Source organism: Salvelinus sp. IW2-2015, unplaced genomic scaffold (assembly GCF_002910315.2).
Source record: "Salvelinus sp. IW2-2015 unplaced genomic scaffold, ASM291031v2 Un_scaffold16356, whole genome shotgun sequence".
In the NCBI taxonomy this organism is placed as follows: Eukaryota; Metazoa; Chordata; class Actinopteri; order Salmoniformes; family Salmonidae; genus Salvelinus; species Salvelinus sp. IW2-2015.
Window position 1 is genome coordinate 263,618 of NW_019957548.1, and position 13,051 is coordinate 276,668.

The 13,051-nt window shown below is 42.1% G+C and overlaps 1 protein-coding gene across 1 annotated transcript in view; it reads left to right on the top strand.

Moving 5' to 3' along the window:
• Positions 1-13,051, top strand: part of LOC112080517 (protein tyrosine phosphatase receptor type T) — a 265,993-nt gene that overhangs the window by 189,948 nt on the left and 62,994 nt on the right. Inside the window, exons 13-14 of the mRNA XM_070442613.1 lie at positions 5,654-5,731; positions 6,205-6,240. Of these exons, the coding sequence (XP_070298714.1) occupies positions 5,654-5,731; positions 6,205-6,240 (114 nt within the window). The remainder of the gene's footprint in view (positions 1-5,653; positions 5,732-6,204; positions 6,241-13,051) is intronic.

Here is a 13,051-nt window from a genome sequence, read left to right on the forward strand (position 1 = left end):
GATGGTGCCAGCTTTCCTCCAGACGTGATACTTGGCATTCAGGCCAAGGATTTCATCAGACCAGAGAAATCTTGTGTTCTCATGGACTGAGAGTCCTTTAGGTGCATTTTTGGCAAACTCCAAGCAGATTGTCATGTGCCTTTTACTGAGGAGTTGTTTCTGTCTGGCCACTCTATCATAAAGGCCTGATTTTGGTGGAGTGCTGCAGAGATGGTTGTCCTTCTGGAAGGTCTCCCATCTCACAGAGGAGCTTCTGGAGCGCTATCAGATGACGCATCGGGTTCTTGGTCAACTCCCTGACCAAGGCGCCTTCTCCCCTGATTGCTCAGTTTGGCCAGCTTAGAAGAGTCTTGTAGTGGTTCCAAACTTATTCCATCATTTCAGGAATGATGGAGATTCACTGTGTTCTTGGGGACCTTCAATGCTACAGACATTTGTTGGTACCCTTCCCCAGATCTGTGCCTCTACACAATCCCTGTCTCAGAGATCTACCAAAAAAATTCCTTCAACCTCATGGCTTGGTTTTTGGTCTGACATGCACTGTCAACTGTGGGACCTTATATATACAGGTATGTGCCTTTCTAAATCATGTCCAATCAAATTGAAATTACCACAGGTGGACTCCAATCAAGTTGTTAGAACCATCTCAAGGATGATCAATGGAACAGGATGCAAAGGGTCTGAGTACTTACGTAAATGTATTGTCTGTTTTTTATTTGTAATAAATTGGCAAAAAATCTAAACCGTGTTTTCGCTTTGTGATTATGGGGTATTGTGTGGAGGATTGGGGGGGGGGGGGGGGGGGGTTTTCAATTTTTTTTATCAGTGATATTTAATGTCCTCTTGCTTTTTTATGGTTTTTATGTATTTAATCAATTTTAGAATAGGGCTGTAACGTAAGAAAGTGGAAAAAGTCAAGGGGACCGAATACTTGCCGAATACACTGTATAGTGTTTTGGGCTAATGTGAAAAACATAAACCCACTAATTGTCCCGTTCATAGAGGTTCATGATAAGCGTTCAATCAATAAAGTAAAGTTTAGCTATTTACTCGTTAGATAACTGTCCACTTGGCCCAGCTGGAAAAGGGATTCGTCTCCAATTTGTTTTTGGAATACAGATTTTTTTTAGGACACCAAAGTTGATATGGGCAGCAATACCCCCTTGGTCGCTAAAGCAGACACATTTCTGTAAGAAATGTAGTCATGTATTCAACTGATCTACAGCACAACCATTCCTCATTCATGGCATTACCACAACTGCACCACCTGTCTGTGTTGATCCTGGGGGTGGGTTTGGGCTGTGGTCCAGCTACTGTTACGGCTTCAGCTAGAGCGGCAGCAGCCATCTGAAGCTCAGTTTGTCTCAAATCTTTGTCCGAATACTCAGGCTCAAATAAATACAGTTCAACGACACCATGGGCGCACCTCCAGTGGTTTTCTTCATCACTCGCAAGTTTTAATCGTCAGACATATTTGTAGGTCAGCAAAAAAAATGAATAAGGGCACAAACTGCCATTTCTACATAGCGGAGATTCCCCCAAGAGCGCTGTGGCTGTCGGTTACATAAAATAATGACCTAAAATAATCGGAAATGTTTTATGTAGAAAAGTACACATTTCTTGACTTAAGGATCGGACCCATTTTTCCATTTTCACCTAAAAGGACATACCCAAATCTAACTGCCTGTAGCTCAGGACCTGAAGCGAGGATATGCATATTCTTGATACCCTTTGAAAGCAAACACTTTGCAGTTTGTGGAAATGTGAAATTAATGTAGGAGAATATAACACATTAAATCTGGTAAAAGATAATACAAAAAAAATACGTTTTCAAAAAAAAAGAAAAAGCAAAAGAAAGGCCATAAATTGACATAGGAGTTTAGGCGCCACCAGATGGCAGTAACGTTTGTGTGCAAAGTTTTAGACAGATCCAGTGAAGCATTACATTACTGCACAGCATTTTGAATCAATTCTGCCGAATTGGTCAATTTATACATTTTCAGGTACATAACTATAGAGAACATACAAACATGATATGGTAATAAAACATTTAAGTTTACAAACTCCCAGGAAGGTCATACATGATGGATAATTAGCTTTCCTACAGAAAAGATACAACTTCACACATCTAGATGGCGGTTTGGGTGTGGGGCCAGAAACAGCAGGGGTTCAAACTGTAGAACCCAGTTCCTACATTTGAATATAAAAAATGATTTTATCAAACAAGTGAGGCCTGAATCCAGCAACGGCAAGAGTCACGTGACCCGTTTTTTTCAGCTGTTTCAGTGCAGCACTACAGGGAGAGGGTAAACTCCACTGAACTAGTTTCAATGTATGGAATCACTTGAGAGTTTCTGGATTTTGGATCAACTTCTCCTTTAAAGTCTCCTTTGTGTGCTTATTTGGTCCCTACATGATGATTAGCTAGGCAGCTGTTGGTAGCCTTCTGTCATTCTCACTGCCATTGCACAATACTGGTCGACCATATTCATGTACAGTACCACATATGGAGCAATATTTCAGCCAAAAACCACAGTGCGCTTATAAATAACTTAAATTCAGTGTAATATTAATCCACCAACTTATTATAGCACTGTATACAAGGTTCTTAGGCACCCACCTAGTAAAAGCCGTAAAGAGATGGAGGATTCCATCTTATTCCAAATCAAGTTACTGTAGCATCTCCACTGAATATACTTTTCAATAAGACACTTCAGAGAAAGGCGAGTGGCATTTTGGCCATTTTTTCTGAGCTGTAAGTGGGGTCCAGCCTGCTGTGTGGCAGCAGTAATTAGGAAGGCCCTTTCAGAAGCTTTTTCTAGGGAAAATGTCACACTTTTTTGAAAGTTCGGGTCAGCTGGAAAACAAAAGTCTCAACTAATATATACAGTAATTGCCTTCACTACACTGTCCATACTTCAGCTCTGCATCTAACCCAACTAAGAAAATTCCCTAATAGCGTTTCAAACTTTAGAAGAAAAGGAGAATGTACCATGCACGTTATCGAGGTGTCGATTCAGTGAGAAAACAAGTCTGTATTTTTGTGTGGAAATTATCCAACCATTATGTAGAAATTATGTTAAAAATAATAATAAACTACATTTATCAATCTGACTCCCAATATTATGTGAATAAATGCAACAGCCCTGTACGTCACCTCTCAGTATGATTATAATGAACATGTGAACATTATACATGAACAACTTGCGCTGTTATGCAATCATTATGAGACTAGATAAAAACAGCTAATCTTGGCGACCGATGTTCTAGCATTAATTTGAGGCAAGCAGATCAGAGTTGTCAAGGTGGTACCCAAGCATGTGTAGTATATAACAACTGCCAAATGACCTACTCAATTATTAACGTATAGTCAATCAAAGAATTACTCTGTAAATCGAGGAATGCATTTATTTCAATTCAGCTAAGATAATTTATTAGTCATGAAAGAATTAACACTCAATTACTGTGTACATGAAATACATGATACATTACAGATTAACTCTGAGTAAATTACTATCAACAATAGGCTTAATACTTAATATCAACAATAGGCTTAATACTTAACGTGGTTACACGCGTCTTCAGTTCAGAATTGTTATATTTTTTTGTATTTTACCTCCTTTTTCTCCCCAATTCCGTGATATCCAATTACAATCTTGTCTCATCGCTGCAACGGGCTCGGGAAAGGCGAAGGTCGAGTAATGCATCCTCCGAAACATGCGCTTCTTAACACCCGCCTGCTTAACCCAGAAGCCAGTTGCACCAATGTGTCAGAGGAAACACCGTTCAACCAACGATTGAAGTCAGCCTAAAGGCACCCGGCCCGCTACAAGGAGTCGCTAGAGCGCAATGATCCAAGTAAAGCCCCCCCCCCCCCCCCGGCCKCKCCCRCCCCTAACCTGGACGACACTGGGCCAATTGTGCACCGCCCTATGGGACTCCCAGTCTCGGCCAGTTGTCACACAGCCTGGGATCGAACCCGGGTCTGTAGTGACACCTGTAGTGCCTTAGACTGCTGCGACACTCGGGAGGCCCACAAATTCACTGTCCTTTTAACCAAATTCAAGCAGAAACTCACACCCAACCTGAATGAACTTTTCTTTGCACTTTGCTAGTAAAATCTAATCAACTCAATTTAATCAACTCAAAGTAATCTAATCAACTCAATTTAAATGATAGGAGCGCACCCCTGTGTCGCGCCTTCAATGATCTATCCACCGTTCAACGAACAAAATAAGTTTCCCTGTAACAATAAATTCATAGCACTTACAGTACAATAAAACGCATAAAAATGCATAGCTCTTTATGAACTCTTGAAACATTCCAAACATAACAATTTAATTCACACAGTAACATTAATTTCCTCAATAAAAGTTTTCATCAGTCTTCACACCTCCAACGCTGTCTGTGCTCCCAGGGTTCTGTGGGAACTACCCCCCCACCCCCACCCCACCCCACCCCCAGAGAAAACCACAAATAAGGTGTGTTTGACCCCTGTGATAGCCCACAAATGATCAGCCATCCAAACAATGTCATAAATAGTGAATGAGTCATCACGCTGGGCTTCAGCGCCTGCAAGTTGCTAGTCGCGAGTATCACCTTCTCTTATCTTTCCACTACAAGTCCATCATTACCTGTATTGTAATATTTTGGTCATCATGTATTGTCTGCTCCCAAATTCTTATTTTGTTTTCTGCTATAATTTTGGGTAAAATCCATAATTTTCCATCTAGTTTAGTCAAATCAATGACGAACAGTCTCTTGAGACGTGACAACAACAAAAAATCCCTGCTCCATCACATACATCTATGTATGCAAAGCCTCCAACACAGAATGTTCTCCCTCTCATATCAGTATTCTTCCTGTACAACACCTTGTTCATTATTCCACCCTATAATTATTTCTTTATTAATGTGGCCATCAGAATAGGACAGTTCCGGGGGTGTTGGGCACAGGTTATGCCTAATGAGAAATACCAAGCATGGAGATCTAATATTTACACGGACACGGTGAAATAACCTTTTCTGTTATTGCATTAATGTGAAACATCCTTTGCTAGTATCTAGGCTATATAGCTGTGAAAGCACTTTTCACACGCAGGTAGTAGAATAAAGTTGGCTATATTAGCATACAGTATGAATAAGGGTTAGGGTTTATATTTGAGCAGAGGCGATACTCAGTTGTGCATTAAAATGTAAAGTACTACATAGCCGTATCTCCAATACCTTGTGGTTCACCTGAGCACATGCTCAGAGTGAGATCGAGCTAGCCTGTGGGAAAATGGTCTGCATAGCAGTATGTAATATCACGTAATGATTACTGTAGAAACTCCATGTGTCAGAATCCCATGGGCATTGTTCAACGTTTCATGTAGGATAGGGCTGGTAGTGTGAGTTGTTGAAAGGGAGAATTCATGTCTTTTACCGTTTGGTGGTATAACGTGCACCCATCCAGGTCTGTTCACCTGTGGTACATTTTCTCTGTCTTACTGTAGTGGTGATAGTGGGCTAATGTTCTGTAGACCCGCCTTATTTTAGTTTGATACAGACCCATCTTGTTTCTGTGTAGAGATGGTGTCTGGATATTGCATCCCGTTTGCTGTGCTGTTGTCTTCAAAGTCTTTAACATCTCCCCCTTGTATTTCTCCCCTCAGCATCCCCCTCTCCCTGCTCCTTCTCTCTGCAAGGCAAAACGCTGCAAAGCAAATCCCTCTTGAATTCCTACTACTCAGGTACAGCCATACCACTCTGAAGAAGCCTGCTTTGTAGTGAATCTACATAAGGCAATGCCATATTGCTCTTTCAGGTCTCTTCAAAGTAGAACATGTTGAGAAATCAATCTGAAGACGGGAGACAGTTTATTTGGTGGAAATTGTTTGACGCTTGGAGAATTCATTTTCGCAGGTTGGCATTTGTCATGAATCTTGCCCTGGAGGCAGTTCTTCAGAGTGGTCACTAACTGGCACAGCCACGAAGTCAATAAAATCCGATTTTAAACCTAACCTTAACCACGCTGCTAACCCTAACCTTAAATTAAGACCAAAAAGCTAAAAATCATTTGTTTTTAGGACATAGCAAATTTTGACTTTGCAGGTCGCCCATCTAGTGGAAATCACTCAGTTCTGCATCCCAGGGTGAGATTCATGACAATAAACTTCAATGTGCTCCATATTCACTGTCTTCTTTCCCTGTGTCACCTCTGTAGTGTCGAAGGAGCCAGTCCCTGCAACAGCATCAATTGGTAAGTATCTCCTCTCCATCTATTCTTGCTTCTCCATCCATTATCTTGCTTTTACTTATCTTGTTGTGTCTGGTAATGGATTTAACATACACCAATTCAATCCAAACATGTTGTTCACGTATATGTCAAATTGAAGACCATTCACTGAGATAATAAATCAAACCAGACAGCACGTTAGCAGGATTCTACAAAGTTACAGTAACGTACTATCACTACTTATTCAACACAGACAGCACTCTCCCAGTGTCAGGCCATGGCCATGCTGCTGACCCAGGGTAGGCTGTGAAAGGTCTAATGGAGGTCTGCTGTGTCATGGATGCCACTGCCTATAATTACAGTACATGCACTGGAGTGTAATGAGAATCACATATAGTGTGTTGCAACCAGTTGAATATTAATGCTTCGATTTGGGAAAGCTTTGAGAGCAACATCACGGATCATATCTTGCCCCTTCAGTTTACGTACAGCCAGATTGAAATGCCAAATCCATTTCCAACATATCCTTCTCGAAGCAGATTGACCACCTCTTTGACTTGCTGATTTGCTGCGAACTTAAATATGTCAAGTGTTTTGGTAGAGTTAGCTCCACTCTCAACTGTTTCTCCTCATCCTCCTCAAGTCAAATGGCACCATTTCATTGGTTTATGTGCTCCATTTCTAGTAGGTGGTTCACAGATTTCCCACCCGCCATTGGTCAGCACCTGGCTTCATGGTAGGTATTTTGTTTGGTCTTAGTCCAATTCTTGTTGATAACTTTTTTTGTTTAATGGGGCACATGCTTTGTTTTGTCTGCCCCCTGGGGTCACAGAAAGGTACTGTAAACACACTCTTTGATCTTGAGGCTGTCTGTAAAATAGACTTTCCACTGACCTGTGGATGTTCAAAGGTATGGAGTGGAACTCAGCTGGGTCCTAAAGATGTTTTACTCTGAGCCCTCATTCTCACGACCTCGTTTTTTACACATTCAGCATTGTTATTCCTGCTTTAAAAGTAGCCGTCTGAGCCCCTCATTCTCACAATCTTGTATATTCTAAATGGTATCCCCTAAAACTCCTAGAGAGTCCTTGTTTACCCAAATTCATAGCAACCAAGTGGAACTACCTGTACTGTGATTTTATTCTATTCAAGTGTTTATATTAAAGTCACCAAGACAGGGAAGGTCTGAGCCCGCCATATATCCTCTCCTCCAAAGCTGGTTGGAGTCCAAGTGTACCTTTCTCAAGCACTGTTGGCCGACAAACCCCCTTCTTTACTGGCCAGGGGAGAGAAAGCCAGCTCTAAGCAAACAGAGCCCAGGCAGGGGGAAAAGAGTCTTGTCAAACATTACAGGATGCAGGGAAAGGCAGGCAAGCAAGCAAGTCCAAAGCATCTGCAGCATTTATTGATTTCAGCAGTAAATCTGTAAATTGCCCATAGTACATGCCATAATCATCAAGTTTCACAGTCAATAATTTAGCTTTGCCTATTCATTCTAGCCTGACCGGCTACCGCCAGGCGAAAAAAGGCGAATAAATAGAGATGGAGAGGGAGAAGCAAGATGTCTTAGTGTGGAGGAAGGAGCTTTAGAAAATCAATGCTCTCATGCAAAGCTAGGCTTAGCTGTTTTTGTATATTAGTCTGGGTTTTGATGGCTTAGGTGTTTCTTTTGCGATGCAAATAGGCATCATTTTTTAAAACGTTACATTCCAATCAGTGACGCAATTTCATTCACTGTCTGAGAGAAAGCATGAGATCACAGCTGTTTCATGTACATGCACATGCTTAGCTAGTAGTAGTGTGGCCTTGAGTCAATTCACTGGATATTGATCATAGGCCAGTTTATAAAGTCCTGTGTAATATATTTAGCTGACACTGCAGGCCCAGGCAGGGGGAATGATATGACCGATGATGCTGTACATTTCCATTTTTCCTCCCCCCTGCCTCTCTATCTCTTACTTAGTTATAGGCATTTCAGTCGCTCTGCGTGTGGGCTAGTTTCTTTAACGTTACTTGCTATCAGCACCAGAAGTATCAATGCTTCACCAGAAACCGAAGAAGACCGACAGCTAGAGGCGGGGTAGAGTCTGTCTTCTGGCTGTGGGCTGTCAGGCAAGCTGGACGGACTGACTGGATCAGAGGACATGGTGAGCAGGATTATAGGTCCTGCTGAAGGGAAGGCTTCAGTTTCACAGGTGGTGGAGAACTTTGAGGGGTGCAAGGGAGAACCAACTCTGGGACTGGCACAGTTCTCTTGTTAATCCATCACCAGGAGCAGAGTCTCAGCTAGCGAATACTGTTACATTTGGGAGTGTTGAATGAACACTTTTTTTTATCAGCGTATGCAAAATGGTATTGATAAGATATCCATTAGTAGAGTAGATGCCTATACGCTGCCAGCAGACATGACTTAGTTTAGAATGCATCTATCCTCTTGCATAATTTACGCCATTCACATCTCTAAATGCAGCATATACTCTATATCTGCCAAAAGCAGAGGAAGCTAAAGTTCTTAATTTGCATTGGCTTAACTTATAATGCCATGTTTGAACACATAAAACAGGATGGATCCTGGTTCATGTTAAAAGAAGGGGCTAGGTATATTTGGTTCCAACAACTCTTAAATGTTCCTAAGGGTTTTAGAGAATGACTAATTTCTACACTTGGAAAATCACTGCACATTATCTCAAATCTTCTCCAGCTATATTTAGTCTTTAGAATGGAGGTACATTTTAGGTAATTTCAAAAGGAATTATGTTGTCCCCGCTCAAAGAGCTGTCCAATGTATTTTTGTATGGATGGTAATTATTGCTAATGGTCAAAAATGGTTGTTTAGTGATAATGTTGCACTGCCGATAATTGAGCACTAATCATTAGTCTGCTCCTCATGGAAGTACTGCACACTAAAATGGCAAAATTACTTTAAAGGCAATGTCCTTTATTAGAAGAACTTCTGCAAAATAGGATGTTCATTTTGAAGTATTTTTTTTCTTCCTATACGTCTCCACATTATCTCTGAGCATCATGTTGGGCTCAATGTTCTACCATATTGTGACACAGTTGGTAGACGCTGCGAAGGTGTGAGTCAATATCGCTTTGTACACCTAAATAGAAAGTCAAGCTGTCTTGAGATCAGGGACTCTCCCAGACCGTATCTTCCAACACTGTTAGAAAAATGATTGGTAGTGGTCTCTTTTTTTGCTAGGACATAATAATATTTCTCAGTATAGCGTTTTACGAACCATGCACCCTTGTAACATGAGCCAAGCTGTCCTCCCTCCCTTCACAACAGAGCAATATTCACAACAGAACCCTGCTCTCTGGGTAACCTCTTTATGTTCTTTATATTTTTTCTGCCATGTTTGAAGTAAAGAAAGAACAGACGGTTCCAGAAAGGGGATTGATTTTCACTTGACTCTTTTAACATAAAATTAAATTGTAATTGCCACATGCTTGGGCCCTTCCCAACAATACAGGGATTTTTTGTTGTTGAAATAATCAAAAAATAATAACGCAACGAATAAATACACAATGAGAAACGATAACTTGGCTATATACTGTACACTGGGTACCAGTACCGAGTCGATGTGCAGGGGTACGATGTAATTTAGTTAATACTTAATGTACATTTAGGTAGGGATGAAGTGACTAGGCAACAGGATAGACAAACAAAGTAACAGAGCATGTGATGAGTCAAAAGAGATAGCGCAGAAAGGGTCAATGCAGATAGTCTGTGTAGCTGTTAGTTAACTATTTAACAGTCTTAGGACTTGGGGGTAGAAGCTGTTCAGGGTTCTGTTGGTTCCAGTCTTGGTGCATTGGTACCGCTTGTCATGCAGTAGCAGAGAGAACAGTCTATGACTTGGGTGGCTGAAGTCTTTGACAATTTTTAGGGCCTTCTTCTGACACTGCCTGGTATAGAGGTCCTGGATGGCAGGGAGCTCAGCCCGAGTGATGTACTTGTTGTCAGATGTTGAGCAGTTGCCATACCAAGAAGTGATGCAGCCAGTAAAGATGCTCTCAATGGTGCAGCTGTGTAACGTTTTGAGGATCTGAGGGCCCATTCCAAATCTTTTCAGGCTCCTGAGGGGATAGAGTCATTGTCATGCCCTCTTCACGACTGTGTTGGTGTGTGTGGACCATGATAATAACTTAGTGATGTGGACACTGAGGAACATTGATGGGGGCGTGCTCAGCACACACGTTTCCTGTAGTCCGTGATCAGCTCTTTTGACTTGCTGATGTTGAGGTTGTTGTCTCTGAACTCCTCCCTGTAGGCTGTCTCATCGTCGTCGGTGATCAGGCCTACCACCGTCGGGTCATCTGCAAACTTAATTATGGTGATGGAGTCGTGTGCGGCCAGGCAGTCGTGGGTGAACACGGAGTACAGGAGGGAACTAAGCATGCAACCCTGAGGGGCCTCTGTGTTGAGGGTCAGTGTGACAGATTTGTTGTTGCCTACCCTCACCACCTGGGGGCGGCCTGTCAGGAAGTCAAAGCATTTCATGGCTACAGATGTGAGTGCTACGGGGCGATAATCATTTAGACAGGTTACCTTGACGTTCTTGGGCACAGTGACTATGGTGGTCTGTTTGAAACATGCAGGTATTACAGACTGGGTCAGAGAGAGGTTGAAAATGTCATTGAAAACACTTGCCAGCTGGTCAGTGCATGCTCTGAGTACACGTCCTGGTAATTCGTCTTGCCCTGCAGCGTTGTGAATGTTAACCTGTTTAAATGTCTTACTCACATTGGCTATGGAGAGAGTGATCACACAATTGTCTATAAGAGCTGGTGTTCTCATGCATGGTTCAGTGTTGCTAGCCTTGAAGCGAGCATAGAAGGTATTGAAGTCTTCTGGCAGGCTCGCATCACTGGACAGCTTGTGTCTGGGTTTCTCTTTTAAATCTGTGATAGTGTGCATGCCCTGCCACATCCGACGAGCATCAGAGCTGATGTAGTAGGATTCAATCTTGGTGCTGTATTGACGCATTATCTGATGGTTTATCGGAGGGCGTAGCAGGATTTCTTAGAAGCTTCCGGATTAGTGTCCCGCTCATTGAAAGCAGCAGCTCTAACCTTTAGCTCAGTGCGTATGTTATCTGTAATCCATGGCTTCTGGTTGGGATATGTATGTATGGTCACTGTTCAGACGACATCATTGATACACTTATTAATAAAGCCGGTAACTGATGTGGTAAACTCCTCAATGCCATTGAATGAATCCCGGAACATATTTCAGTCTGTGCTAGTGAAACAGCCCTGTAGCTTACCATCCACTGGTACTTCCTGTGTGTTTTGGATTGTAAGCAGGAATCAGGAGGATAGAGTTATGGTCAGACCTGCCAATATGGAGGGTGAGGGAGAGCTTTGTCTGTGTGTGGAGTAAAGGTGGTTTAGAGTTGTTTTGCTTGTAGTTGCACATGTGATATGCTGGTAGAAATTAGGTAAAATGGATTTCAGTTTTCCTGCATTAAAGTCACTGGCCACTTGGAGCGTCGCCTCTAGGTGAGCATTTTCTTGTTTGCTTGTCCCTATACAGCTCGTTGAGTGTGGTCTTAGTGCCAGCATCGGTTTGTGATGGTAAATGCACAACAACAAATAATATGGATGAAAACTCTCTTGGTCTCGAACGACGCTCATCCAGTTTATTCTCCAGTGATTGCACGCTCGCCAATAGACGTGATTAATCGTCAGGTATCCCGCACGCCGGCCTCTAGCGCCGTCTCTTCTTTCTTCAAGTGTCGGGATTTGGGCCTGGTCCGGGATAATAAATGTTTTTAGCCTCTGACTCATTGAAGTAGAAGTCCTCGTCCAAATCAACGTTAGTGATAGCAAAAGAATACAGCACAATTGGTTAGGAGCCCATAAAACAAACGCTATTCCTCCAGCGCCATTCTAGTTCAAACATGCCAACGTCTGTGTGTGTCCCGTGTTTCATTTGATAACTCACTTAGCCACAGCATGTGATCACACGAGGCCAGGACCGGTGCTCATGCATCTGTGAGCCATAATAATGAAGTTATGAAAAGCGTACGTTTTCAAGCAACAAAAAGTTCCTTCCGAGGTCAATAAATCAAATGATTAGCATGAAGATATCTTAACATAAGTTACAGCCAAGCGGAGATACAGTACGAATACATTTCATGGCTGGCTAAATGCATATTTGACCTTTCAATGCAGCCCCAAGCATTAACAGCTCGGTATTTCGGTGGCATTCAATGGGATTGAGTCTGTTTCTTGATAATATTTACAACATAATATACCCTCTGGGCTGCCACTTTGAGATATTATCTTGCTGCAGAGTCAAAAACACATGAATAATGAATTAGGTCTGCACTGATAGGGCTGTATAGGGGGCACTTTGGGTAGGATTAAGTGGACCTCTACCGTCTCCAGTGAACAGTCAGTACCTGCTCCCTGTCCGACGGCTAGGCCTCCCACCTCACCCACCTCAATGTAAACAGATGCTAACGATAAACCAACGTTACCCCTTTACATGGCTGAGTAGATTTGTGTCGTGTTTATCTCCATCTTCCATCAGAAATAATTATGGAGAAACGGAGCAATGGGAAATGGAGATGTGTGAGTATTGAGCAGAAATGTAAACATGGCCTGATAGAACATTACCAGGAAATAACATTAATTAGAGAGATGAGACTGTGCTCCGGTTGCATAATTTTGTGTTAGGTATATGTAATAACATAGGATAAAGTGATAACCTTGTTTCCATTTTCATAATTATCAGTTCAACCCTATACAGACTGTTGGAGAGGTTCCTAAGGTCATAGACTACTAATATTTACACTCATAATCTTTGATTTTGATGGGCAGC